The 27,210-nt window shown below is 40.5% G+C and overlaps 1 protein-coding gene across 2 annotated transcripts in view; it reads right to left on the reverse strand.

Annotated features, from left to right (window-relative positions):
• nell2a (neural EGFL like 2a) overlaps positions 1 to 25,915 on the reverse strand; it is an 84,019-nt gene extending 58,104 nt beyond the window's left edge. The window contains exons 1-10 of one of the 2 annotated variants that reach the window (XM_005927783.3): positions 25,446 to 25,915; positions 25,045 to 25,173; positions 13,979 to 14,129; positions 12,586 to 12,759; positions 11,522 to 11,618; positions 9,350 to 9,422; positions 8,245 to 8,327; positions 7,679 to 7,807; positions 5,369 to 5,471; positions 108 to 199 (exon numbers count right to left, since the gene is read on the reverse strand). In XM_005927783.3, coding sequence (XP_005927845.1) covers positions 108 to 199; positions 5,369 to 5,471; positions 7,679 to 7,807; positions 8,245 to 8,327; positions 9,350 to 9,422; positions 11,522 to 11,618; positions 12,586 to 12,759; positions 13,979 to 14,129; positions 25,045 to 25,173; positions 25,446 to 25,497 — 1,083 coding nt within the window. In that variant the 5' untranslated portion in view covers positions 25,498 to 25,915. Of the gene's footprint in view, positions 1 to 107; positions 200 to 5,363; positions 5,472 to 7,678; positions 7,808 to 8,244; positions 8,328 to 9,349; positions 9,423 to 11,521; positions 11,619 to 12,585; positions 12,760 to 13,978; positions 14,130 to 25,044; positions 25,174 to 25,445 lie in introns of both variants that reach the window. The other variant, XM_005927782.3, reaches the window with a different exon arrangement.
• Positions 25,916 to 27,210: the final 1,295 nt, after the last annotated feature.

Here is a 27,210-nt window from a genome sequence, read left to right on the forward strand (position 1 = left end):
GTGTGTGTGTGTGTGTTTGCTCGTGTGTTTGTATAGGGGTGTGTGTGTGTGTGTGTGTGTGTTTGCTTGCGTGCGTGCCTTTGTGTGTGTGTGCTGATATGACTTACCCTGCATTCAAACAGCAGGCACCTGCCAGCAGAGTCACGTACAGCTTTCTGATCTCCTTCCACCAGTTCTCTTCCACCAAATAAGCACACAGCTGTTAGCAGACACATAAATGCACACAAATAAATAATTAAATAAATAAATGGCACAATGAACAAATATTAAACAAATATGCACATAAAAACACATTGCTTTTTAAAATCTGCATTGGTTTATCATCTGCACAGGATAATAACCCTACATCTCCCTTTTTTAAATGGCTGTGACCTATTTTTAATTAATTAATGCAGGTCCAAAAAATGTGCTGGTGTAAGACATTTAGACAATATTTAATGATCACCAAAGAGTAGCAGAAATGTTAGCTGAACTGTGTGAAAGCCGTAGAATTACATGTGAGTAAAAAAATACAAATGAAGAATGCAACAAAGCGCTTGCAGTTGCCGGGTTTGGAGATGGAAGGATGCGAACAATGACGCCTTTCATTTCCAAACAGATAACAGCTCAGTACTTATGATGCTTGAGTTTGAACAGCTGTTGAATACATTTTCATTATTTATTTTTTTTATTTCTTTGCATATAGGTATTCAGATTCTATTGATAAGGTAGAGCAGCTAGGCTCATGCTACATGCAGATCAATGATCTCCACAGAGAGCAAAGCAGGGACGGCACTTTCTTATATGGTGTTATTGTAATCTATTGTAGTTAAAACAAAAGCAATTTTTATTAGCTTTTTAAAAATGTATCTGCATTTGTAAACAAGGACCACATAATAGAATAGTAAGTCTTTGCCTGGATAGCCACTGGACATGGTCCCTTCAAAAAAATATTATCTATAGGTTAAGCCAGCACAAAAGCCTTCTGGTTTCCCAGATTGGCCCTTAATAAGTTAATAATGTCTTCAGCTACCAATCAGATGCAAAGAAAAACAAGATGGCCATAATTCATTTTGAATTCATAACCTCATTAATTGGAAAATAATGACTTTCTATTTGAATTTTCTTTATTGTTCTTTCTTTTCAAATTAATTCATCGGTAAAACCTTAGATCGAACCTAATGATCAAAACTGTCTCTTCATATATACACTGATAAAATAAAAATAAAAATAAAAATAAAGGGACACACTGAAAGCAACACTCAATATGAAAAAAATCATGCTGTATACATGAGTCATATGGACTGGGTAATGTGTTTGGAAGGACAGGATGCCACATCACTTGATGGAAATGAAAATCATCAACCTACAGAGGGCTGAATTCAAAGATACTCCAAAAATCAAATTGAAAAAATGATGCAGCAGGCTTTCAACCCATAATAATACAGAATAGTATTGAGTGATTCGTGTGGCCCCTAAGTGCATGTGTGTCATCTTTGTCTGACAATGTTCATCCTCCAGGAACTCCCTGCATATCCTCAGCACATGAGGCCGGGTATTGTTGTGCACCAGGAACGTCTGACATTGGTCCAAGGATGTTGTGCTGATACTAATGGTGGTCAGCCTGCCTAGCAAAGGTCTGTGCATACCTCCATGGATATGCCTCCCCAGATCATTATGGACCCACCAGGAAACCAGTCATGCTGAACCATATTACAGGGAGCATAATGTTCTCCATGGCTTCTCCAGAACGTTTCATTTCTGGCACGTGTTCATCTGTGAAAAGCACTGAGCGCCAGTAGTGGACCTGCAAAATTCTGATATTCTATGTCAAATGCCAATTAGACTCCATCATGCCAAGCAGCAAGCACAGGGCCCACTAGTGGATGTTGGGCACTCAGGCCACACTCATGAAGTCAGTTTCTGATTGTTTGGTCAGAGACATTCACACAGTGTGCTGCTGGAGCTCATTTTGTAGCTCTGGCGGTGCTCATCCTGTTCCTGCAGATACCAGTCCAGCTAATGGTTTAAGGATCTTTTACGGCCGTGTCCAGCTCTCCTCGAGCAACTACCCATCTCCTGAAATCTACTCCATGCTCTTGTAACTCTGCCGGGAGACACAGCAAACCTTCTGGCAATGGCACGTATTAATGTGTAATTGAATTTGTAGGATCCAGAACTGCAAAAACTAGCAAAAGCAACAGAGTGGCATCTAACAGTAAACCCATTCCTGTTTTGTAAGTTGCCTAATTGTTGTACCTCTGGTGCACCTCTTATTAATTTAATTAACACCAAAGCAGCTGAAACTAATTAATAAACCCCCCCCTCCCACACACACACCCTACTGCTACTTAACTAGCCAGTTTAATATCCCAGAGGTTTAACTGACCTGATGCTATACTCTGATGAAAAGGTGTTCTTTTAATGTTTTGAGCAGTGTATATATTCTCTGACATCATACAAATGATTTAGTATGATGTGGGAAAATAATTAAAAGAGCCAAACAATCTGTCACAATATCACCCAAATTAGGGGTAACCACATTTTCACCCCAGGAAGAACAGATGCTTCATTCTGGTTTGGAGCTTCTTATACGGCTTGAAAAGATTTGGGATCTGCATGTTCTCTGAAGAATTCCAATACAAATTTAATCTGAATTGTAAAATCGCATCATCATAACTAATTTACTAGACCTCACAACCAGCGGCTGAAATAATGAGGACAAAAGGCTCTTTAAAAAAAGGCTCATCAGAATTTTATAATCTGCTTACATCCTATCATGAGAGAGCTCACAGTTTAAGCTACACGCAAGGAACAACAATTCGGTTGCTGAAAACTAAGCAGAGGAAATTGGCATGTGTTGCAGGTGGTGAATACACTAAAAACTGGTCAATGCAAGCATGTGTAACTCCCACCAAGTTAAATCAATATAATTTTAAAAAAATGCACCACGCCCATAAGCTAAATACACAGTTGATAAAGAGACACTATTTTTCTCCAGGCTGGCAGAGCAGAAAGATTCAAATATTTTGAAAAGAGGTCAGAGTGACATGTAAGAAAATTATCTCAAACAGAAATTGCACAAGCCCCGAGCTCATTTCTACTTGGTTTATATCCAGACAAACAAAATTACTTCAAAAAAAGGAAGCAAACATTATGACCCTTGTTTTTTAAATGCCACAAAGCTAACAGCATTGTTTTAGAAAATGACCAAATGCTACAAACTAAAAAAGACAAATGATGTGAGAGCTTCCATTTGAAATAACAATTTAAAGGGAAAGTAAGGAGTGTTAGAAATTGTTTAGGGGACCTTTCTTGAAATTCGTAGATGATGTGGATCTAACAGGAAGTTGATCTGAATTGCTGTTGTTTGTAAAGAATAGAGGCTCTTGTTCAGATTGTGAGGTTTTTTCTTGTTTCATCTGAAAAAGATTTGACTCATACTGTTCTCTTTTTGTAACTGCTGAACCCAAATCTGTGCGTCTCCGCTCAGCCGTGACCGCAAACACTAGTTAGATGTCAAGAGTTATTTAACAGTGCTGTTTAACGTGCATCACGCACTCTGTCCTTATTATTTACACTTTTTTTGTGAGACCTTTTTTTTAAAGCCCTCAGGTGAGTAGAGTTGAACCAAATCAAGCGTGTCAAACTCAATTAAGTAACAACAGAAGAAGTGATGGCATAATTAATATGCAGAGGGAGAAAGCACTCCTGAGTGAGGCACTGAGGAGAAGCCATTTCATGTAACTGGGGGTTCTTGGGGTGGTGGAGGTTAAAATAATCACATGGGCAGAAAGCGTGTGTTTGATGAGCAGTTGGGGTCAGACAGATCTAGTCTGATACAAGGGGGAGAAATGATTGACACTGGAGGTCAGGCCCTATCACAAAGCAGCGTATCATAAAAGCGAAGGACTTCTGAAACAGCCATTTGGCGCTCTACTTGACAGACAATCACACACAAAAACATAGAGACTCAGAACTCCTCCCTGGAAGGCCCGGCGCTGTGAGATAAGCCTTTAATTTGGAGAGCAAATCATGTCTTTGTAGCAAGGAAACTTGCGGTACACTTCTCTCCAAAGCGAGAGCACGTGTAATTAGCTGTGTGTTTGTCTACCTCATTGACACAAGGGAGAATAGGGATATTGAGTTTAAGGGCATTACTTGCTACGTGTTTGTATTTGGGTAACACGGCAGCAGATTTACAGTCCCGCTTAAAGCCCCTGCGTATCGGCCTAGGCCTATGGTTCCGTGGAAAAAGATGCTGACACGAGATGATTAGCATCCCAGACTAATTGTCTCTTCCTGATAGAGAGTAAATCTTGTCTATTATTTGCTTTTGCAGCATTTTCACTGTGTCATTCGCTTACAAGCAAAGCCGGAAGAGGGATGGCAGAAGTGCGTGGGTGCTTGTGATGAAGAAGCTCTCAAATGAAGTCAGCCTGCACAAGACGTGGAGTCAAATCTGCTAAGAAATACTATACACACGCACAGAGTCTGGTACATTTTTCTATCGCTCATATGGTGTGTAACCTTCAACACATCTCAGGTGAGAACACCAGTTATTGAAAACACTCAGACGTACGGTAATAAATTCCTTTGCTTAATGCATGTGCTAGATTGTGTTCTATAAGTTGGCGGGCAGTTCTTTTTGCCTCTCAAAAGAAAATATATCACATCTGTTAAAGTTTCATTTGGGATACTATCAGCAGAATGTAAAAAAAAAAGATAATACGATAATACCCACTGAAATCCATTTTTATTGAGAGGGGAATTGAGAGAATATGAGATGCAGAGTGCTGCGGTGAAGAGGCTAATAAGAGTTCATTGCTTAGCTCAAAGTCTTTCGGAAAAAAGAAAAAAAAAACAGACCCTCTATGTAGCAATGTGATGAAATGGAATTATTTATCCAGCTAGAACATATCAGTGTTCAAAAGTTAATAAATGGACATTTATGGAGACACTATTGCCAGTGTGATTATGAGCATCGTTTTAGACCCTTCACATTCCCTTCCTCTTCACTTTTCTCACAGCCTCAACATGCCATGCCATAAATAGGAACTAGTTTACATCACATGCAGCGATCCCAGATTTACTGGCTCATGTCTGTGTGACTGGTGGCCATCTGTGTTTTGAAAGCCAGCTAGTGAATAATTGATTGGTCCATGTATATGCAAAAAGGATGGACTCATCTCAAGAGACATGTTAGGAGGTAGCTTAGCAACACAGCAGAGCCCTGGTCAATTGTCAGGCAGCCCTTGTGGAGGCGTTATATGTGCTCTAAATCTGGTGATGGAGGTTGTTTTGCTGTTATGTGTGCGCGTTTGTGCGCAATTGTGTCCATGATTGTATGAGTGTAGGAGGGTGCTGAGGTTAAGGGTACTTCACTCACGCTGGCACTCCTTGCAGCAGGCACCCTTTACGTAGGCAGGCACTGTGCCCGCCGGGCACTGAGGGGGAGGGCAGGAGATGGCCTCACATTGCACCGTGCCATTCTGGTAGAGAGAAACACAACACTTAGTTTAAAGAGTGACTAGTAGAACTCAAGTGACACTGGGCGTTTGGTGCTTGAACTGATACATATTACTTCAGTATCAACAATTCTAAAAATCTGACTATATTTATATTGATTTTCTTTTTTGGAAATAATCGCCTAAATTGGGCAAATACTACATTTTGAACAAGATATATAATAATTAGGATTTAACATTAAAAAATAAGACTGGAAAAACTGGAAAACAACTAATATCGGGTTTTACCGATACCCACACTGATATTTGGTGATTTAAAAATCTGATATGTCGGCCAATATTGTTTTTTTCTTTCAAACGCAAATAGATTTCCCCAATAATTGTCCTCATTAACATAATATAACAATGCTAATTAAATATAATCTTTACTTGGAATACTCGAGAACTCCTGGCAGTACTGTTTGGTGGTAATTGGTGGGGTACTGCAGGAAAGTTACAGAGCGCCCTCTGGTGGGCAATCTATGCAGTGTCGACACTCATAAAATAGTTGAAGGGTGTTTCTCACATCTCTTCCTTTTTAATTTATGTACTGGCTTTTATAAATGATGATGAAACAGCTAATATCAAAGGCTGATATTGGCTAATAACATTGTTTCTGGACTTCAAACATACATTGGAATTTCTGTCAGCCATTTTTAAATCCTTACTGTCCAACATACAATTGAAGCTAAACACAGTGGTCCATCAATAAATTATATTTTTATGAAGCTAGTATTTGTTGATTTTTTGGTAATGATGAACTACTACATTATGTTGATGTTTCTATTATATTGTTCACCCCATTTGTATAACTGGCATAGGCTAAATGCATGCAAGGCTGCTATTGAAATTAATGCATTTTAGACTGTAATTATGCCATTATAAATACATTATAAATCACAGGATGCACAGATGTTTGCAGCTTACTCAACCCCCCAAATCCTATGTTGCATCTTCTAAATATTCAGAGGGTTCTGGCCAAGCCGAGGACTATGAATACTGTGCTGCGAATCCACTAAACTGAAGATTTCTACAGTAATCTGCATATCTAACATATTTCAATACTATCTCCTTTTCTCCGGCTGTTACTGTAATTAACATAGTTTCCACGGATGAAAGCTCTGTGACAGCAACATTTATGAACCTGATCCACATAATTGATAACATCTTAATGCATGACCTTTGAATTTTAAAGGTCACAGCTAATTACCACACATAAGGTAAGAACATATCCCATTTAATGCCTTAATTGCAGCCCAGGAGTGGCAAAACATCTATCCCGACGAATGAAGCGATTTCATTGGATGAGTGGGTAGAACAAATCCCTGATGATAATTATCATCTGTCAAGTGCAATTAGGTGCGGTGCACTGAGAGATATGTGATTTCCTATCTTTTGCATGTTGGGCAGTGGTGCGCAAAGTCATCTCATTGGCTGGTTGGAGCAGTTCAGTAGCAGTGAATGAGTTTCATGTTCCGAAGCTGAGTAGACTGAAAGCCAGTGAAATCTGTTTGTCGATGTAGTACAAGCACAAGATCTCCAGCCGCTTATAATTCTTCTTTTGGCAATTATTCACACTTTGTGCAGCACAAAGTAGACCCTTGAGAGAATAGCGTATTATTAAGCACTGCTGTTGATGCGTCTAATCCTGAGTACTGTGGAGGTTTTTAATACAGTATCTTTTCTTGGGTAACTAGGGCAACCCTCAAGCTAGTGCATGAAAATAATGATACTACAAGCTGTCAACAACGGTGCCCCTGCACTTTGCACCTCTACCTCACCCAAACCCCTATCTTCACACACTTGATCAACAGGGGTTCAAGACAAAAAGGCAGCTTACAATAAGAGCAGAGAATGTATGTCTACACACAGACGCTTGCATACACAGTCGCACATCAACTGAGGCATGCACACGATACAATAAATACAACAATGCATGATTAAAAATGCATGTTGTCAGACACAAATGCATATCCCATTCATACAAATGCCCGCACACATTCATATCTCGCTCACATGCCTGCAAACATATAATCACACACAGCGAGACAAGTACATAATTTCAGACCCAGTATGTTCAAATGCACACAATCACAAAACCGAATGTCCCCTCCCCTTTCCTTTTAATGGTCAGACACACACACACTAGCATGCACGCAGAAGCAGTCGAGCACCCTCGTGAGAAGCCCCACCGTGCATGTGCAATTCCTGCAGCCATCTGTCCAGCTTTCATCCTCCCTGTAGACGACCCCCTTGACGCTGCAGGTTCTCTCACAATAGCAGCCATCCAGCCCATTCATCTTCTCCTCCGCCCTGGACAGCTGCACCACCAACACCCGACACACACACACACACACACACACACACACACACACACACACACACACACACCCCCCCACACACACACACACCCGAAAGACAAAAACCAAGTAGAAAAGAAGACATGAGTCAGCCTCATTCTATGTCTATATTCACATGAAAAAAGGAGCTTCGAAAGCAAACCAGTAGCATCACAAAACTCATACTATTAACACCTCATACATTCTCAGTCTCTCCATCAGAAGAGAAAAGAGTTCATTAATAGGCAGAGCCAAATGTTAATACGGCTCTGAATGCCTGTTGCTGTGAATGTTAATAACAGAACCGTACTGACAAGGGGATATATTTTACTCATTTAATTCAAAGGAGCAATTACCGTTCCTCTCTCTGTTTTGGATTAAATGTCAAATCAGCACAAATAACATACACATTACATTACCTTGCTGGATGTTTTTGCAAGTATATCCTGTAGCTCCATGATTTTCTGCACTAGTCCATGGAAATCATTGCAGGTTGGACATGCTGACATACAAGGAACAATACAAAAGTAACTTAAGTACGTGCAATAACGTGGTCATCATATCTAAAAATCTATGTTAACTGCATCATAACTATAGCAGATAAAAACCTGTCTAACAATATAACAGTTTTTAAACACTTTTAATAGTAGAAACAGTTCAGTAGTTTAACAGTAATAGTTAATAATTAATAATAACATTAATAATACTTGCTAATGTGTTTTTCTTTGAAGGAGGAAATTTCACTTGTTATTTTATATTACAAAAAAATGTCCTCTCTGTAAAAGGGTGTAATTTACTGGAAAACACATTAAGCAAACTTTTTGAGGGACAGGAACATATAATCCATGTGAAAAATCATTTTAAAGCATGAGGTGTGGGTGTGTGGTTTTCACTCTCTGCAAAAATAGTTTTTGTCTGCAGAAACTCTGACAATGAGATCGGTAAAACAGCCACCTGGAATATAAAAAAGGTTCCTAGTGAAAACACATCATCATAGCGCACAATAAAACATTTCACTGTACAACCAGTGATTGAATGGGGAAAAAAACATTGTATCAGAACATTTCTAAATCAAATAGTCTCACAGATTGCCACTTAAAAGTAATGTGAAACCGATTTCTGAAATATGCCTGATACAGTTTATTTCATCTAGCATATTTTCTCAGATAAAATTTCACAGCTTTTTGCACTGATATAAACAGCTGGTTTCTTTGTCCTCGCAAAACTGAATAAAACTGAACCATCATCAAAATCGTGGCAACAATGAGGATAACGATCACACAAGAAAACCCACTTTTTGCTGATTGACTAACTGCAAAACACCCCACAACTGTTAAACGCCTTAGCGCTACTCAGGATTTAAAAATACTACTAATAATAAATAATAATATCAAATAAATACAAAATGTACGTTTTATCTATACTGTAATCTAAAAGTGGGGTTGCAGGTAAATAAGTTAAAATCGGTGTAAACTAAGTTGGAGGGTTATTCAGAATCAACAGTAATGGGATTACTGCACTCACTTCTGTTAAGGTCTGGACACTGTGAGATGTAACCCTGTGGCATCACCAGGATCTCCACGTCCTGCATCACTCCCTACATACACAGACATAACAACCTTTTGATCATAGGGAGTAACACCTCATGCTAAAAAGAAGAAAAATATAGAAGAAACATCAAGCAGGTGTAGTAAATACATGAGTACTTTGAGAGTTGGGAGTGTGGGTAGGGTGGTAATATTTCTCTAAGTTGTCTAAGTAATTAATGTTTGAGATAATGTGGGACCCAAGCATATGTATCCTCACAAAAATAAACAGGTAGAATTGTGTTTTTCACTGTGAAGTATGACAGACAGGTTGTTGGGTGATTGTTGGATAATATGTGTCCCAGACTGTCGCTCTGATCAATCATCTCATATCTGCAAACCTACAGGAGGTTAATTATGTGGCCAATTTAGCTGGAACGTGGATTTTTTTTTTCCAATCTCCTCTGATAAGCATAAACAGGAGATAGAGATTCAATCATTTCACAAGTCCAAATTGTCCTACGTCCGAATCCCAAACACATACCTGTGTTCAGACACTCTGTTGCCATAGTAACCAGGTCCATTTCACTCCATGGGTGCATTTATTACCTTTACAGAAGTGGAACAGTGCAACTTAGGAGAAATTGTTTTTTTAAATTGTCTCGCCACTTCAATTTGCCAACCATAAATTTAAAATCCTGGGGAAATTATTTGCTGATTTTTCACGGTAACGTGCAGAAATGGCAGAAGATAGGAGCTGTGTCGATCAAATTTGAAATAACACTATTTACTTACCGGCACAGTATAAATTCTGCAAAATACAACTGCTACAAACTATAAACAGAAACTGTGTTATAATGTGTATTGCATATTACTTGCACATTATTGTTTTGTTTAAACTAAGATGCCAAATTACAGTTATTTGCTTGCATCCCTGAATAGGAAATTTTTAGTGGTTAAATATTGTTGTGTTTGTGTGAAAGAAGGGAGCTATTATTTAATAACTGTGCCCAACAATATTTTAGAAAGTAAAGAGGGATTTTTTTTAATGGGCAGTGAGAAAATACTTAATATTAACACATAGAAAAAATTAATCCAGTTTTTGATCTGCAAAAATTAGATACCCTACCAGGCCAAGAAAAAAATGAACTACTGAAAAATTCTGACTTGATAGAATTCATAACTTCAGTTACTAGATAAGACATTTAGTTATCTATAGTGTCTGAATGTAAAAAAACAAACAAACAAACTTCTTGAGTAAAGAAGCAACAGTGCATGTGCTCTGTCTAAAGTCTTGATGATTTTCTCATTTTTAGCTAACACATACAGATATTGACCATTTCTCTATGTGTGTGGGCGTGCATGTGTCCTAATGAAGTAGTGTTTAAAAAAGACGAAAGAAAAAGAAAAAAAGGAGATGTCTTCCCAGCAACTAATCAAGGATTCACAGATGCTGCTGTGTGACAAGATTAGTGGGTGACCTCCAGAGCTTCTTTCATCAACCAATTAACACAGAGGAAATTCAAATGCCAGGACATAGTGTATAAAGCATTAACAGGTACACATACACACAGCCATCACCGCACCATCAAACACAGACCTAGTCACCAGCAGATTGATTAAAGTAGTTAAAATTGCTAGTAAGCTGACATTTTGCCCCAGCAAGTCTCCCCAGGTGGGAAATTCGGGAGTGCGGTCTAGTCTGAAAGAGGCGATATAAGTCTCTCTGTCTGAAAAACAATACTATAGACTAAGCTTAATGAGCATAGTCCAGAGGCTATTTAATGATTTCTCCCAAATAAGCATGGTGGGGGTTGCTGAGATAATTGCACTGGGCTTAGCTGCAGACTAAGGCACAGGGAACAAACAGTGACAAAAAAATGTCAATTCCTAGGGTAGGCAGAGCAGCTCTCAAATTAAAATGGTAAGCCTTGAGAAATGCATGCAATTAAATCCAACAGCTATAATAAATAAAAACAAACAAGCCAAACAAAGAGGGAAAGGATACAGTATAAACCAAGACTGAGTACGGGGTGAAAAGATGGTGCCGCAGCTGAAATGAATTACTTGTTTGTGCTATTCTGAATCATTTATGGCTTAGTAATGACAGATCAGGAGAGGCATCAGCATGCATATATTCTGGAAAAGAGGTTTTTATTGCAGCATTAACCTTGAAGAAGCCATGAGCAGCGTTTCTTTGTCCGAGCCAAAAGGAAGTATCCTCGGGTATGTCCATGTAGGGAGGTTCCACCACCCGCTCATAGATCCTGAAAAAACATGATCATAAATTGGTCAACGGCTAAAATCACAAAAAAGTCAGTTATGCTACCTGTTTGGCTCATGTGATGAAAAGATGCCTCCCCACCCCCCACCCACACTGCAGGTCCTGCCCTTTTAAATCCTTCTGTTAACTCTTTCCCTATGCAGGGTATAGATAGCCACATGCTTTCTTGGATGCACATGGCGTTGCCGTCTGTTCTCTTATCGTGCCAAGAAGGATCATCACACGCAAACAGTGACTCCCATGTCATAGTGAGCAGCAGAGGCATGTAAAAACGCCGGTTTCCTCAAGGTGAGTTCAACCTGCGCCGGACCCATGAGACATATGGCCGATGTCGATACGTGCATGCCAGAGTCAGCAAGTGAACACGGTCCATACACAACGCAGCACGCCATGGCCTAAAAACACAAACCGTAGTTTAAAGCGCCGTATTGTTACCTAACAGGTTTTGGTTTCACTATTGTCTTTCAGTGAGTTTCTGCTTTTGGAGAGATATTACACATTGTATTTTTCCATGCAAAGACACAGACAAAAAAACCCTGAAAGATGATCCAGAATAGATTTGATCACTTAGTTTAAAGTAATTTAAAGTCCTATTTAAATTAAAGCACCACATGCTAATTCAGTATGAGAAATCTCTTTTTTCCCCAAATTTAAAATCGGTATCTCTCTAAGCCTGGAGTCATTGCAATAATTTTTACATGATTTAACATAGCAGTATCTATTGCCGTGTGAGTTGGAGGCTTACAAATGCAACTCATTGCAGAAACTCAGAAAACAGATTTTATGTGAATTAATTATATTATGGCAGATCAGGTCATTCAGATAATGAAGGTCCTTGCGCGGTATGTTGCATGAGATTAGTACATGCAAAGTTTGAAGCTGATACACAAGCGACACTTAAATCTGTATTTTTCCTTTTAAAAGCGAAGACTCTCAATTCAGGATCTTACCTGTTACAGTCCACATGTAGTATGATGTGAGATGCACTGATGGCGACAGAGACCTTGTGCCACTGGTCGTCAGCCAGGCTGTAAGGGAACACCTCCGTGTGATCCTGCTGCCCTTTGGTGCGATAATGAAGGCGTACTTCACTCCGTTGGCCGCTGCTCTCGAGCTCCAGGAACCTGCAACACAAAAGTTCCAGCAACTTAAGTAAAAACCATGGTAAGTTCTGTGACACCTTCCTGCGTCTTACAGTGTTACAAAGTCGTGTTGCTTAAAAAAATGTATTTGTCACACAAAGAAATGCAAAACTGTCTGAACTCCTCTATTAAGAATTTGATCACATTAAAGGCTAAACATAGGGGTGCTGTATTGCTGTCTAATGCAACATCAGCAGCACACAGCAATGGCCCGCATGCAGCGATTCAACTCTTTACGTTAGAGCATTAGCATTCCAGGAGAATCCTCTTCTCCACACCACCGAGATTCACCCAGCACAGTGACACTAATGGAAAGAGCTGCCGATACACACTCATCACCTCAGCGTTTTAAAGACAGACTTATTTGAACAAGAGTCATTTTCAAGAAACATTATTCAAAAGAAAAATAGACAGTGTAGCAATGGAATTGATTTATCTGCAAACCACATCTAATAGATTTACTCTCCCCTAGCCATGCATGCACATTCATCTTGACTCCATAAACGCACTAGCTAACACTTTGGATGCTGAATTATTTCTGCCATGTTTTAAATGAAACCATGCAGTGCTGCTTTGTTGCATATGAATGGCTGGGAAGGCTAATCATCAGTGAGAGAAAGTCATTAACATCCCTGTGAGCTCTCTTCTCAGGACCGACTTTAATGTACAGACTGTTCAATCAACGCATTATGTGGAATTTAGATTGCTGTTCTGATCATCCAACGGCTCAGCTACCACAAAGTAATGGAAAACATTAGCATGCTAACTGCAGATAGTGTCTCATCAGTTTTCGATTCACAATTACAGACTCGACGCTTGCATCGTTGATGGACTGTGAATAATACTCTGGCATACAGGGTGATTTTCTTTGTTTATTTGACTAGTGTGTAAAACATCTAAATGCTTATCAAATACAAATATCCAGTCTGCTCATATGACAGAACAGAGAGTTACTAAATTTAGAGCAAAACTGCAATCATTGGGCAGGGAGATTTATTCTGACAGGCTTCACTGTACTAAATGAGCTATACTTTAGTTTCCCAGTGATACACATGCATCACTGAACTTTCTTAAAATGTATTTTATTTAGTGTATTCCATTCATGTATCTGCAAATAAATCCAAAATTAGCTAATGCTCCACTTTACCTGTGTACGACAAAAGCCGTTTTACACACGTGGTGAAACGAGAAGTGATCTTACCTGTGTTCAGAATGATGGATGGAGAGGATCACCCCAGAGTTCAGGTGATCCTGTTTGAGGGTCACCAACACAGTAAACTCATTCTTGCCTCTTAGCTTCTGGACCATTTGCTCTGAGACCTCCACGGGAGCTTTTACTTCCCTGGAGGACCCTGGATTAAAGACAGGGATTAGAAGAAATTATTAATACCATCAATAAGTACGTCCTCAGAAAGACTGTCTATTCATCTGACCAAAACATCCCCACTGGGAAAATAAACTCCAGAACTAACAATGTGTCTTTAGCTAGAGCTGGATCAAGAGACCCTGAGTCTTTATGGGGTTTCCCATAAGTTTTTCTTTTTCACTCACTGCATTTCACTCTTTGTGCTTACTTACTTACGTACTTTGCATTTAATCATTAATTATTATTAATTACTGGCTTTCTTCCATACTTTGTTTCCTGTTATGTCTCCCTCTTCCCTTCTCTCCCAAACCAGTCACCACAGATGGAAGAAACATGAGGAATCTTCTCATTAAAAAGGGAGTTGCTGTTGTGCTTTGGTTCTATATAAATAAAAATTAAATGAGTTATCTATTCTTTTTCAGCTCCTTTAACGATGTATGAAAAACAGAAGTTCTGGTTGAAGCAGTGAATCGACACAACTTTTCCTTTTCCTTTTGTTGTTAACTCTATTACCACTATTGATATATAATATTAACAATTTAGTAAGAATAACAAATTAGTTGATGTGAAAGTTATGAGTAAAATGTGCTCTAGTGAATCTGCTGTATTGTGGAAAACTAGACAACATTCTGCTGGGATTTTATAAATATTTCATGTAGTGACATAAGACAAGCCTGATAAATTTAAATTCATGAAATAAAAATCAGCACTAAACATTCAGAGCATACTTACTGGCACAAATTACAGTTTATTTCTTAAAGTGAGAGCAAAATGCTAAAGAACAACAAAAAAGTGCCAAGCTTAAAAGCTTTATTAAGCTGCAAGTCAAATACTTCCCAAATAAAACCTTTGACATTTACTGCATTCATTTGGAAAACGGCTTGAGTACTGTTTTTGGTCCAAGAATTTTTCATATATATAGTTTATTGTAAACTCATGACTTCCTAATAAAGGCCAGCTGCTGTAAATCTCACCTCAAGCAAAACTTCTGAAGTTGTCCGCCTGCAACAACCCTTTGCTGCCAAATACTGTACCAGCTGGACAGTGATGACCACCTCTGTCTAATATGCTGTTTGTCCTTTGTATTGTAGGATAATTGACCCACATAAACACAAAGAGACCTGAGAATGCTCTGTGGTATCTGATACAAACATTTTTTAGCTCCAGCATCTTCAAAGAGCTGTGAATTACATCAAAGTTGATCCCGCACATCCTGTGTTTTGTCAGAAACACTCATCTCATCAAGTCTTCAAAATGGGACTTCAGAAAACAGTGGGTAATGTCACGGTAGCTACATCCATTTTTTAAACTGTCTTCGACAGCTATTCACCGCTTCTAGTCAAAGGCGCGCCACAAGCCCTGTCATTTTGGAGTTGCTCTAACCATAGTCATCTACCATAATGATTTGGCCCTTGTTGTTCTGGCCTTTACACCCACCTACAACACTAAGGCTGTATCAGTGGATGATGATAAACAACAGTCAGAGTGCGTGACAACAGCTTGCCAATCAAGGTGCTCTTTTTTTTTTCCCTTTTGACTTGTTTTCCTGTGTGAACACACAAGTTCACGTTCCCACATTTGCTCTCTTTCAAATTACCGTTGTGAACCACTCTCATCTCAAAATAAGCGAAAACAGAAGAGGAACATTTCTATTTCTAAAATTGGAGCTTAATGTAGCCGTGTGTTTGCAGAGATGCTAGTTTATCTCGTGTCTTTAACCTTATTTATGTCACCAGGTGTTGTGTGAGTTTCTGGTAAAAGACCCTGCTGTGTGTGAGGTGAGCACAGCCAGAGCAGGAAGAGATAGGTGAGCCACCTTTATGCATCAAACAGACTGATCAAGTTAGCAGAGCTATGATAAAAAGAACAATAATCCTAAAGCAAACTTAAGTGTAAATCATTTATGGCTGTGTGTGAACGTCTCTCTCCAGCTGGTTCTTTCTCTTTATGCTGGAAATGGGGCATAACCTCTTCTCTGTCTTTGCCTCTCTGGCCAGCAGTTACAGTGCAGCTGTATGTCTGGACCACATACTATGCACAATGTACAGCAGATTCCTCAATCTTAATGGCTGCATGGCAGCTATGGTATTGGTTATTGGCATAAGATAATTAGACTATGGAGAAAACTGCTCAACCCTAATGTTTACTATAACTTAACTGCTGCTAATATATCTTAGAAAATAACAAGTGCTCTTGCTAAAAAAGATCAACATTATTCATCATCTGTCATCATTTGCCAAAGGGGATAATGATTTCTCTCACTGGTGCAGGCTAACTTAAAAATCAGGTCAAGTTACTTACTCCTAGGTGTAGTATTGGAATAGCCGTATTAAGCTGAGGACTAGAGGAAAAATAAGTAATACGGGTGCTGGTGTGGATGGGAGGGTATTTTCTGTGTGCAGTTAGCTGGTAAACTCCTGTTCCACCAGCGTGCCCCCTTTCCCTCCCCACCAAGTCTACACAGACGTCTATGTTACTTTAATGGAAGCATCAATAAAAGATGACGTTTCTCAGAAGCAATCACATCAAAGAGCTCACTTCCAGCTACGGGATGCATGCACGATGCCCTGGCACACTTAAGCGCTCCAGGAAGCTAGCATGGTGGCTTTTCCTCAGTGTATTAGCATTACTTCCAGCTGGTGGGAGTAGCCAATTAACACAATGCAATGTGAAACTTCAAGAAACGCTGTGATGAAGACTGAATACGCATACTCATCACTTACATAAGACACAATGACAGCATGCTTTAAAAAAAAGGCCTGTTTCGATTCAGTTGTGGTACTTGCAGTGTACACTTATAGTGCAAGCATTAGCTTTTTTTTTCTTCTGATGCAGGCTTTTAAGCCCATTAGGTGCATATTTTGAGTCATTTCTCTTTAAACAAAAGCGTACACTAGATTTGTCTCACACCAAAGGAAATGCACAGGGCAGGGATTCATGCATTTTGCATCACCAGTGGAGTATCATCCTAGTGACATTGGCTGGGGTGGGACAGATGGCCCAATGACTGCAACAGGGGTTCTGCTGAGCAATAATCTGCTGCTATCAACAGATCCTACTTAGTAACCAATTCCAAATGGCACTGCTGACAATAATCTCAGAATGAGTTTGTATTCATCAAATTATTAAATGGTAATTTAATCTGTAGTCAGATTTAATTGCTTTTATTAAGAAAAGTCATATATTTATTGTCATGGTCTCCTGCCCGGCTACATGTGTTGTTTGGTTTTCTCTCTCTCTCTCTCCCTCTCTGCCTGGGCGGAGCTCACTGTGGGCTCCCGCCCTTGGCCCACACACCTGACAACAATCAGCTGTCATCACCTAGGAGCACTATTTGAGGCTGGAACACAAATCTTCTTGTCGCTGGATGATTGTACTACAGACGTTAGTGATTCTCCCAGCTCCTGTGAACCTGTGCTTTGTGAGTGACTTCCCTTTCTTCTGCTACAGAGACTTTCCTCCCCGGACCTGTGACCGCCCTGCCGTGTGAACGTGTGTAAGTTTGGGCAAGAAGACGTGAGCGAGTGTGAGAGAGCTTCCCTGTGATTCCCTGGAGTTTGGATTTCCCTTCACTGTGTATATCGTGCACTAGTGCTGTAAATAAACTGTTTTTGGAGCCGTCTAACCGCTCTGCGCTTGAGTTCCTACTACCAGATTGTGACATTTATAGTCTTTGATATTATGCACGGGTCAATCTACTGTCATGCCATGAGTTGAACAGAAAGTAAAAATGACATCTCAATCATGAGCAAAATAAGCACAGCAGGAGCATTTGTCAGGGCGGGGCCCAGGGTTGATGAGGCAGGGGGGGGATGGTAAGGATCAAGGAACCTCTACTACTTGTCTGCTCTACAACTTGGCAGCTATGAGCCATTGGCTATATGTGGACAACTCTCATCACCCATCTTATTACTTTAAGAGAAGGGGCATCTTTATATGGGTCTTTAAGGGCTTGTCGAGTAGAGGCTACATTGGCATGGAGCAAAAAGATCTGTCTACACTGAATGAATTCAATCCGGCAAAGATTAAGTTAGCATATGTATTAGGAGCATCTCTGCATTCCTTTAAACATATACGTGAAAAACGAGTAGATGAGTTTGTGCTGCGATGAGTAGGACAACTTTCCCGTGTGCCAAATCAATAAGGCCCTGCTGAGGGGGGCCTTTGGTCAATTATATATTGGCAAGTGCCTGGATGGGACAGCCACCTGCTCCTAATGACCACTCTGATGTGAGTTACCGACACAAAATAGCTTGAAAATGATGACACGGTGCATAAAATTCTAATCAGCGTATTTTCGGTGCAATAACACATCTCACGTCATCTGTTGTCGATGTTTACAGGCTATAAGGAGCAGCTGATAGTGAAGAAGCTGCTTTTGAGACACACAGAGTTTTATCAGCTGACTAAAGATCTCCAAAAGCCTCAGGCTCAATAGCATCCCTCGGAAGCGCAGCTTAGGGCTACAGCCTAATCTTATCTCCTGGGTACATTCTGCTTTATTAGTTATACTCAGGCCACGATTTCCATCCCTCAGCTTCACGTCTAATCTTTAACTGTCTAACGGTCTTATTTTGTCTGACCCATGGTACACAAGCCGAGCACTCCCATTCACCCATCCACCCCCACGCACTCTATTCTCATAGAAAAATATTGGCAGAACCGCACCAATCATCAGCTAACACATTTAGCATTTCGAACAGGTGCCCCCACAGCACAGCGTGAGAGGCCAGATACGCCCAGCTTTGCCACAATCCTTTTCTCACACACTGCTTTCATGTCGACCTGCGCTCACAGAATGGGAGTTTTTCTAGTGAACAGACGCCGAGTTTCTGTCTTCCCACCACGCAAAAGGCATTGGTAAGCGATTTATAAATTTCTCGGAGTGAAATTGCTACTAAAAGCAGCATCGCTGATATTAAGTATGAAGATTACAGCCTCGTTTTTATGCGAATAATGAAGAGTTTCGTTCTCCGGTCTCTAGTGGATTGCCAGAACAAAATAACACCTCCTACATCTTTTGCAACAACTCTTCAACAACAGTTTCCAAATAAGCGATGTTCCTATCAGTTAAGAGGGACTGAGCCATGAGCTGCAGAGAATGTATAAAGCCAAGAGGGGTCCAAATAACGCATTGATGCAATCAGAGGAGGGAAGACCCAACGCTGCCATAAACCATGTAAACTTGTCATATTACACAATGTTTTTACACAAGACATTTTATCTGCTGGCCTGAGTGTAGAGGGATGTGCGTGGGAGGGACAGGCAAGAGAATATCTCTCTTGGAGGATTAGAATAATGATAAACTCTCCGCCAGAAGCAAACTCAAAACCCTTCATTACTATCAATGCACGCGCACAATCGCCTGTGAACGCATGCACGTAGACGAACAGGTGTGGACAGCAACACATACGCAGACACTGTAATGCCAACATTTTGCCTAGCCTGCGCAACTCTAAACAAACACTGCGTCAGTACAGAGAGAGAAACGGATGCAGAGGTCTGCGGTAAGGTACCTCTACATACACTAGACACATATACAAAGACCAGCCCCCTAAAGGTCGTTACAGCTCCTAGATATTCCGCCACACTCAGGCAATCTGCATTCGGCGGACCATCTCCCCCCCTGCTGTGTCTCCACTCTCCTGGAACAAATACTAAACTGAGCCAAGGGCACCTCCAGGAGTGCCTTGGCCAGCAATATTTTCCCAATTCTCAGATCGCCTCCTCGGTGACCGCCTGTCTGACATTCACACATACACACAGCTAATGACAGCCTTCCAGCCACCCAACTGTATAACAACCCTGGGGGGATAGAAATATCTCCCCCTCCATGGTCACTGGAGCTCCTGTGTGGAACAGAGGATCAGGTTTGCCTCAGAAGGCAGCAAGCAAAAATGACTGACCACAGGGAGTTGTGGATAATGTCAGTCATCAGGAAAGATTGGACAACTTTTCTTTGAAATACAGCACAAGACACAACGACTGCTGTATATGGAAGGATATGGGATTATTTTATATGAATATAAAATGCAGGTGGAATGGATCAAGCAAGCTCTGACCTCAGGTAAATTTTGCTTTTAGCTTCAGCTTCACCGACAATTCTGTTTGGTTCATCTTTAAGCAGAACAAAATGTTATGGTGTTAAAGATTGCTAAGAATAAAGTTCACATCTAACATTTATGTTAACATCTAATGTCTAACATTAGCCCCTGAGTCTTAAAAATGTTTTTATTCTGAAACCTGCTAAAGAAAATTGTCCACACTGCACAATTTTTCAAAATGTTTTGGGGAAAATTGGCTTCAGGCAGAATAAAGCAGACCTTTGTTACCTTACACTTTCAAGAAAAATTACTCTTGGTCCTGGAAAATTCTTGAAAGAATGAGTTTCTTGAGTTTCTGTACATATTATAGTCTTCTTGTTAGGTTTGTATTCATCCTACCTGAATACAATCATGCCTGTATTCATATTTTAAGGCTGGGATTACACTATATTACCTTAGAGTCCATTTGGCAGTTGCATGCACAGTTTGCACCCTTAAAATGTAGTATCTGCACTGACAATTGTACCAGATCACAACAAATTAGAGGCTACATCTCCTCAGAGCTTCACGCACGCCCGCTGAAGATAAAATACACACCACTTGGACACTTACAGCACGTATGCAATATGCAATAAACCTGTGTTACTAGTCGCTGTAATCCAGCCCATATTGCCACAAAGCGATGCCTTCTGCATGCTGTTAGAATATGAGTGATGAGGATAAAATCGCTAATCTTTGTTCCACACAGAAACGCAGAACTTCAGCTTAATGTGAGGCTACGGCAGTGTGAGACAGTCAGCTAGGGATTTTCCACACTCAATCTCTTCTAGTACCAAATTATCACTTTCTTTTCCCATCCCTCTACGTTGGCTCATCAAGGAAACACTCTGTGAATCCACAAAGAAGGAATTTCATAATAAGGACTCTTTGACTTCAGGAAAACCCAACTGACTTGTCTGAGGCTGTAAGAGCTTCATGTTAGCTTCAGATTCACTTTGGAGAGCATTTTCACACGGAGCACGGAGGAATGTGGATTCTGTTCCTCTATTACTTTGGATATAGATTTTTTTTGAAGTCCATACGATCAACAAATTAAGATGTAACTGATTTTAATTTACACACGTGTCAGTGATGCGTTTAGCAAAAAAGAAAGTTAACCTTTTTAACTATTCAGCATCAGAGTGTGAAAAAAGGCTGAGGAACTTTACCCAAGGTTTCTCAGAGCTTAGTGATTATGTTTTTGTTTGGATTCATATTTTCTGTTATTCACTAGATGGTTTTATTGAAGGTAAAATGGTTTTAAGCATCTAGCTGAACTCTGCATATTTGTATTGATATGAGAGTAAAAAGCTTCAATCTCAGTGAAAGTGAATGCAGCTGTCATGGACAGTGTGACAAAGGAAATCTGAGTGATGTCAGCCATTCTATTATCTTAGAAAAGATTTGTAGAATATTCATTTTAACTGAAAGCTTCTGCAAGCACTGAGAGTTTAACAATACACCAATAATGGTGTTTTTTAATGGATCTTTCTCCATATTAAGGTCTAAAAACCTCAAATTTCATTCTGTTTTGTAGATTTTGTATGCCAAATTAGTTGTGTTGATTCTTAGTTATTTTAAGGACTCCTGCAGAGCTAGATTGGTATGCTAGTTTTACCCCATTAGCACATTTTTCTATTTAATTATTTATGGATTCTTTTGGCACATTTTCCTACATTAAATAACATTTTCTTGTCTATTTCAGGAAGTTTTTTCCTTTTAATTGAATCTATTTGCATCGTGAAACTTCAATAAAAGAGAAGCAGCAAACGCAGCACTTGCAGTGAGAAAAAAGAAGCGTGCAGAAGTTCAGCATGATGTGTTACGCTAACCACTTTTTGCCAGTGTTAATTGCATTATTATTTCCTGAAGCCACTTTCCCATTTTGCTTTATTGTCCTTCCTCTAAGTGTGAGGTTTGCAGAACAGCACCCGGTGAACCTGCTCAATACAATTCAGCAGAGTGTAGCTTTCCTGTACGCAAGCTTTCTCCAGAGCTCTGCCGCTGAAGGACTGAATTGCCCTCTGAACCTCTACATCTTTCTATAGCACAGTACTCCACTGCATCATAGTTACTAACAGCTGGTAAGTGTAGCCTCTGCACTGGAAGCACATCTGTGACGTACACAGAAATGCCGGACAACAAACCGACATTTCCTCCCTGCTTCATACAGATGTAGAAATAAGCGCGCGCACTAACAAAGCATTACAAACGAGCCTCTTCCATCCTGTTACACTTTAGTGTCACAGGAGCCAGGGGCGTCGTCACCACAACATACAAAGAAACACCTCTCTGGCAGTGTTTAAACAGCATGAGCAGAAACATGCTTCTGAGACAGGCAGGATTCATATAAACACAGACCAACACAATTACAAGGGAGCCTTGTGCTGCAGCTGAAACAATGCTTCTAGCAACTGTGTTGTTTGCACTTTGAATGAGTTCGGTCCATACACTTGTAGCCATAGAGGGAGAGAGCGTGGGTGTATGTGTGTTGGGGGAAGGGAGTGCTTCTGGGTGTGGTCCCCCCTCCCTGCTCGTGTATACCAATAGATATACGGATGTCTAGATATTAAAAACTGTGGGGGAAGTGCTAATGATGTGATGGTTTTGTGGCGAGCCTGAGTATCACCTTGGCACGAGAGGAGCGTAGCCTGGGGCAGGGAGGGGGCCTTTTTTTCTGCCTTTATTATGCCCGTCCCTGAGGTCCACCTCTCCTAATGTCATGCAATGTAGCTCTGACAGCTACCTTCAAAAGCATCAGCAGGGGTTCGCTGAACAGAAATCCCCCCATTGCTCATTCCTTTCCTATTTCCTTTTTTTCAAAACAAACACATTCAGCAGACAGAGATGCATAGAAACAGCATACAGCAAACTAACAGCACACAACACAACAGCCGCTTATCTGCACGTGGACATACACCTACTTCTATACTGTGAATTACACTCTTCCACTTCTCTCTTAGCTCTCAGTAGCTACTCCCCCTCCCTCCCGCTTCCATCCAGCACCCAGAGATAACAGCCTTCCCTTTGGGCAGGCAGGCAAGCAGCGGAGGGGACAGCCATGGATATGTTCTGCCTGCTATCTAATGAGCGTCGGAATGTCACTGTGGGCCTGTCTGCTGGTCCCAGCTAGCCAAGCCTCCATACATGTGGAATCAGCACAGTCTATCAAACAGCTGGCATACAGCTCTGCTCTGCATTTCTATCTCTTCCTCTCTCTCTTTCTCCTTCCCATCCCAGCTTCTTTCTCTTGAGCTCCCGCACTCATTTTCTCTTTTACAGAACGTGCCTCCTCCTTTCTGTTCCTGATTGCAAACAAGCAGATGCCCAGGTCCGTTCTGCCATTGCAGCTCTGCCCGCCTCCCCCTCACCCAACATCATCGACTTAACATAGACATCCCAAATGAAGGATGGAGGCAAGCTACCATAAATAACACACTGCTGTCTCCGCCTGGATAACTGTATGTACTTAGCAAAAGGAATCGTAGGAAAATAAGATAGCGCAATGACAAAGGGGTACCAGTCACAGAATAGTTGTTCTTTTTCTCCTTTTATTTTGTGGAAAGAAACCTGCAGGTAGCTTCTTTCACTAACTGTCTTTGTTTCTCTCTCTCTAACTCTCCCTTTGCTACCCGCCTGTATAGAGCACTTCTGAGTGTTGTCTACACAGAGGACATCAAATGGCCTGCCTTCACAAAGATACTGGAGTTGCTGCTCCATGCAGAAGTGCCGCTGTCTCAGCGGTTGTGCAGGGAGATTAGAAGATATCAGCGAGGAGGCGGGGTCGACAAATGATTGTGGTGTTTCTCTGTCCCAAAACAATGCCGTCACTTTGGTACATTACGTGATCCGTGATGAGAACCTTCTTGTGGAGATGTGTTACATCGCCATATCTTTTGTTTTGCCACTGATCTGGGAGCAAAAAACAATTTCCTCTTTTGCTACTTTTGCCTGGGTTATGATAGACATCTCCATCCCTGTGATGGAGCTGTTAACAGTTTCATTTGGATTGTAATGAGCGTCTGACATCAAGTAACAAAGACGTAACACTGACAGAAATTTAAAAAAAAAAAAGAAGTGAAAAAGCATTTAAAAAAGTCAAGCACGACCTCATCTTTGACAACTCTGTTTTGCACGCTACACGCACTGCCTTGCAGCTGACAACATGATCACTCTGCGGCCCATTCACATTTTTAGCGACGCAAACTGTTCAAACTCACACACTCCAGAAGATCACCAAATGGGTGAATTCTTGCAGGGGGCCCATTCACTCTCCAGACTCACTTCATATATCAACTCTGACTGTGGGATTTTTGTCTCGGCCTAATCTGATTAAGCTCAGTCATTCTATGATTCTTTGTATGATCCTCCCATCTCTCCCCCTCTGCCTGCCCTCAACACAACACTTTTTCATGAAAACCGAACATGCCTATTGTTCAGGCAGGTGGTAGTCTGAGGCCCCCCCCCCCCCCCAGCTAAATCCAAATAGAGAGAAAAAACTGATAATGCACTGTATGTTGCAGTTTACAGTCTGTTACACAGGAACAGACAAACACAAGAATCATATAAAGGAATCTGGTGCACAGCATTATTCGATGATCTAACATCAGACATCTACGGGCATCTCAGCTCAGGATCTGTGGATTACTGGGCTGCATCATGTTGGCCTTTCTAGTTGTGTAAACAAAACATACAAAGGAAATAAACAAAATGAAATGAGTAGTTATCATAGGAAAACATGTTCTTTGCATGGACATCATCTCATCTGCTTTACATTTTAACTTCAGACAGAGACAGAGTGAATGTGTGTTATGGTACCTTGGAAGTGGAAAGCTCTAGACTCGCTGTGGAAGCCCTGGACCTGAGTAACTCCATCAAAGCCTTCTCCAAGCGTTAGTTCATCAAATACGCTGATGCGCAGGGCAGGGTCAACCCCAAAACCTATAACTAATTTACAAACAGACAACATTTTATTTTATTTTATTTAAACCACTGTTATTAAAAAAAAGAGTCTTGTGATGCTAGAAAAAAATATCATGTTTGTTTCAGGGGGAGATGTGTCAGGTCAGGTTAAGATTAAGAGCTGATTATTTCTGAGAAGGTTTGGTCACAAGTTAAGCAAAACAGCACATCATTTAATGAAGCTGATCTCATGTTAAAAAGCAAAATGTTGCGACATAACGGTTCATTTAAAAATCAGTGACAGCCTTTTGTCCTACCTGAGGAGACGAAAAATACACCGGAAATCAGAAACAGCTGTAATAATCTCATGGTGAATGTATAAAAAAACAAAAGCAAAATTAGTCCATGTTTTGTCCACTTCCGAGAGACAGCGTTCTTCAATCACATGCGAATGATGTATCACCCTCGCACGGGAGGCTGTTACCAATCCCAAATGCTGAGCGGAGGCATCATCACAACTTTAGATGCCCGGCGATGCGAATTTTTTTTTTAAAAAAAGGGGGGAGAGAGAAGCAAATCCGAAAGAGGGGGAGGAAAAAACACAGCAATGATGCTGAAATTATTCCATGTAACACAGGGTCTGCTCCATCCGCATCATCCGCGGCACAGGTGGCTGACAGAGGACGGACAAAGCGAGCTGCTCTGCCTCGGCAGCTCAACAGACGCTCCTACAGCAGTGCGAACGAGCTGTGTGCGCTGAAGGAGAGCAGACAGAGAGAGGAAGGGAGAGGAGAAACCTGTCAAGGAGCGAGAGACAGGGGGAAAAGAGGGGCAATAAAGCCCCCTGGTGGCCTGAGATGGGAAAAGCTTTTATATCCATTACATGCATCTCGATTGCAACCACGCCTCATCCTGGCCCATGTCTACTGTAATCTCTCTCTAAAAAAAAAGAAAAGAAAAGAAAAGAAAAAAAGGAATTTTTGTCAGTGCCTTAGCTTACATGAAATTCAGGGTTAGGGTCAATGTTTAAATGTTTAAGAAAGCAAGAAGTAACGACGATCAAGACAAAAATCTAATTATTCAGTTTTATTCTATATAAAGCAAAATAAATAAATAAATAAAAACAGGCTTTGTGTGCGCGTATGTTATTATATTGTTATTATTACGGGATAATCCTGGGGTTTTGGCTCATCTTATTAAAACACTGTGTAGCAACCTTGATCTTTGACTCAAATTTCAAATTTGACAGTCAAATGAATTCTGTGGTCTGGGAGCAGTTTCTTCCATCTCCGGACTAAAAACTCCTTGACTTTGTTATGTTAAAACTGGACTACTTAGAGCACTGCATGCTGTAGTTAGTCCATCATCTCTCACCCACTTACAATTAGTCCAAAAAGCTGCAGCCAGATTATAGAGTGGGACAACGAGAAAGAGAGAGAGAGTGATCACATTACTCCAGTGTTGGCAGCCTTACATGGCTCACTGTGTATTACAGAATCCACCATGCAGTGGCACTGTTTGTGTTTAAAGCCTTAAGGTGTCTTGCACCTGCATATGTGGCAGATAAGCTCCATATGCTACTGACGTACAATTTACATACTTAATTATTATTTGGATTTGTCCATTTGGAAGTCTACTTGGTGTGACGTGCTTGGATACTCATGTTAAACGTAATCAAAGTTTCAAATGAAGACGTCAGCATATCAACAAATAATTCAGGTGAGTCAAAAGCTTAGACTTTAGGCTGCTCTAAACACTTTATTTACTTTACTTCTTCATTTGTGTTTCCGTAGAGAGGCTGACACAGCTTGTTTCAAGCAGCTGATGAAGTGAGGGGTTGCATCAAGTCTCAACATGAGATAAATAAAGATTATTTTGAACTATGAGTCAAACAAAACAACTTTAGAGTCCAAGAATGAAAATATAGAGTTGAAAAGACCGTAATAGGTCTAGTATAAATAGATACGCATGTTTGAAACTAAATTTGAATGAGTTACTGCTGCAAAGTCGGCCCAATCAAATGAGAAAATGCACTTGCTCTCTATCATTCATAATTGGATAATTACTAGCTAACCGAGCAAT

This window comes from Haplochromis burtoni, unplaced genomic scaffold, assembly GCF_018398535.1.
Source record: "Haplochromis burtoni strain Fernald_Lab_line unplaced genomic scaffold, NCSU_Asbu1 Contig_104, whole genome shotgun sequence".
NCBI lineage: Eukaryota > Metazoa > Chordata > Actinopteri > Cichliformes > Cichlidae > Haplochromis > Haplochromis burtoni.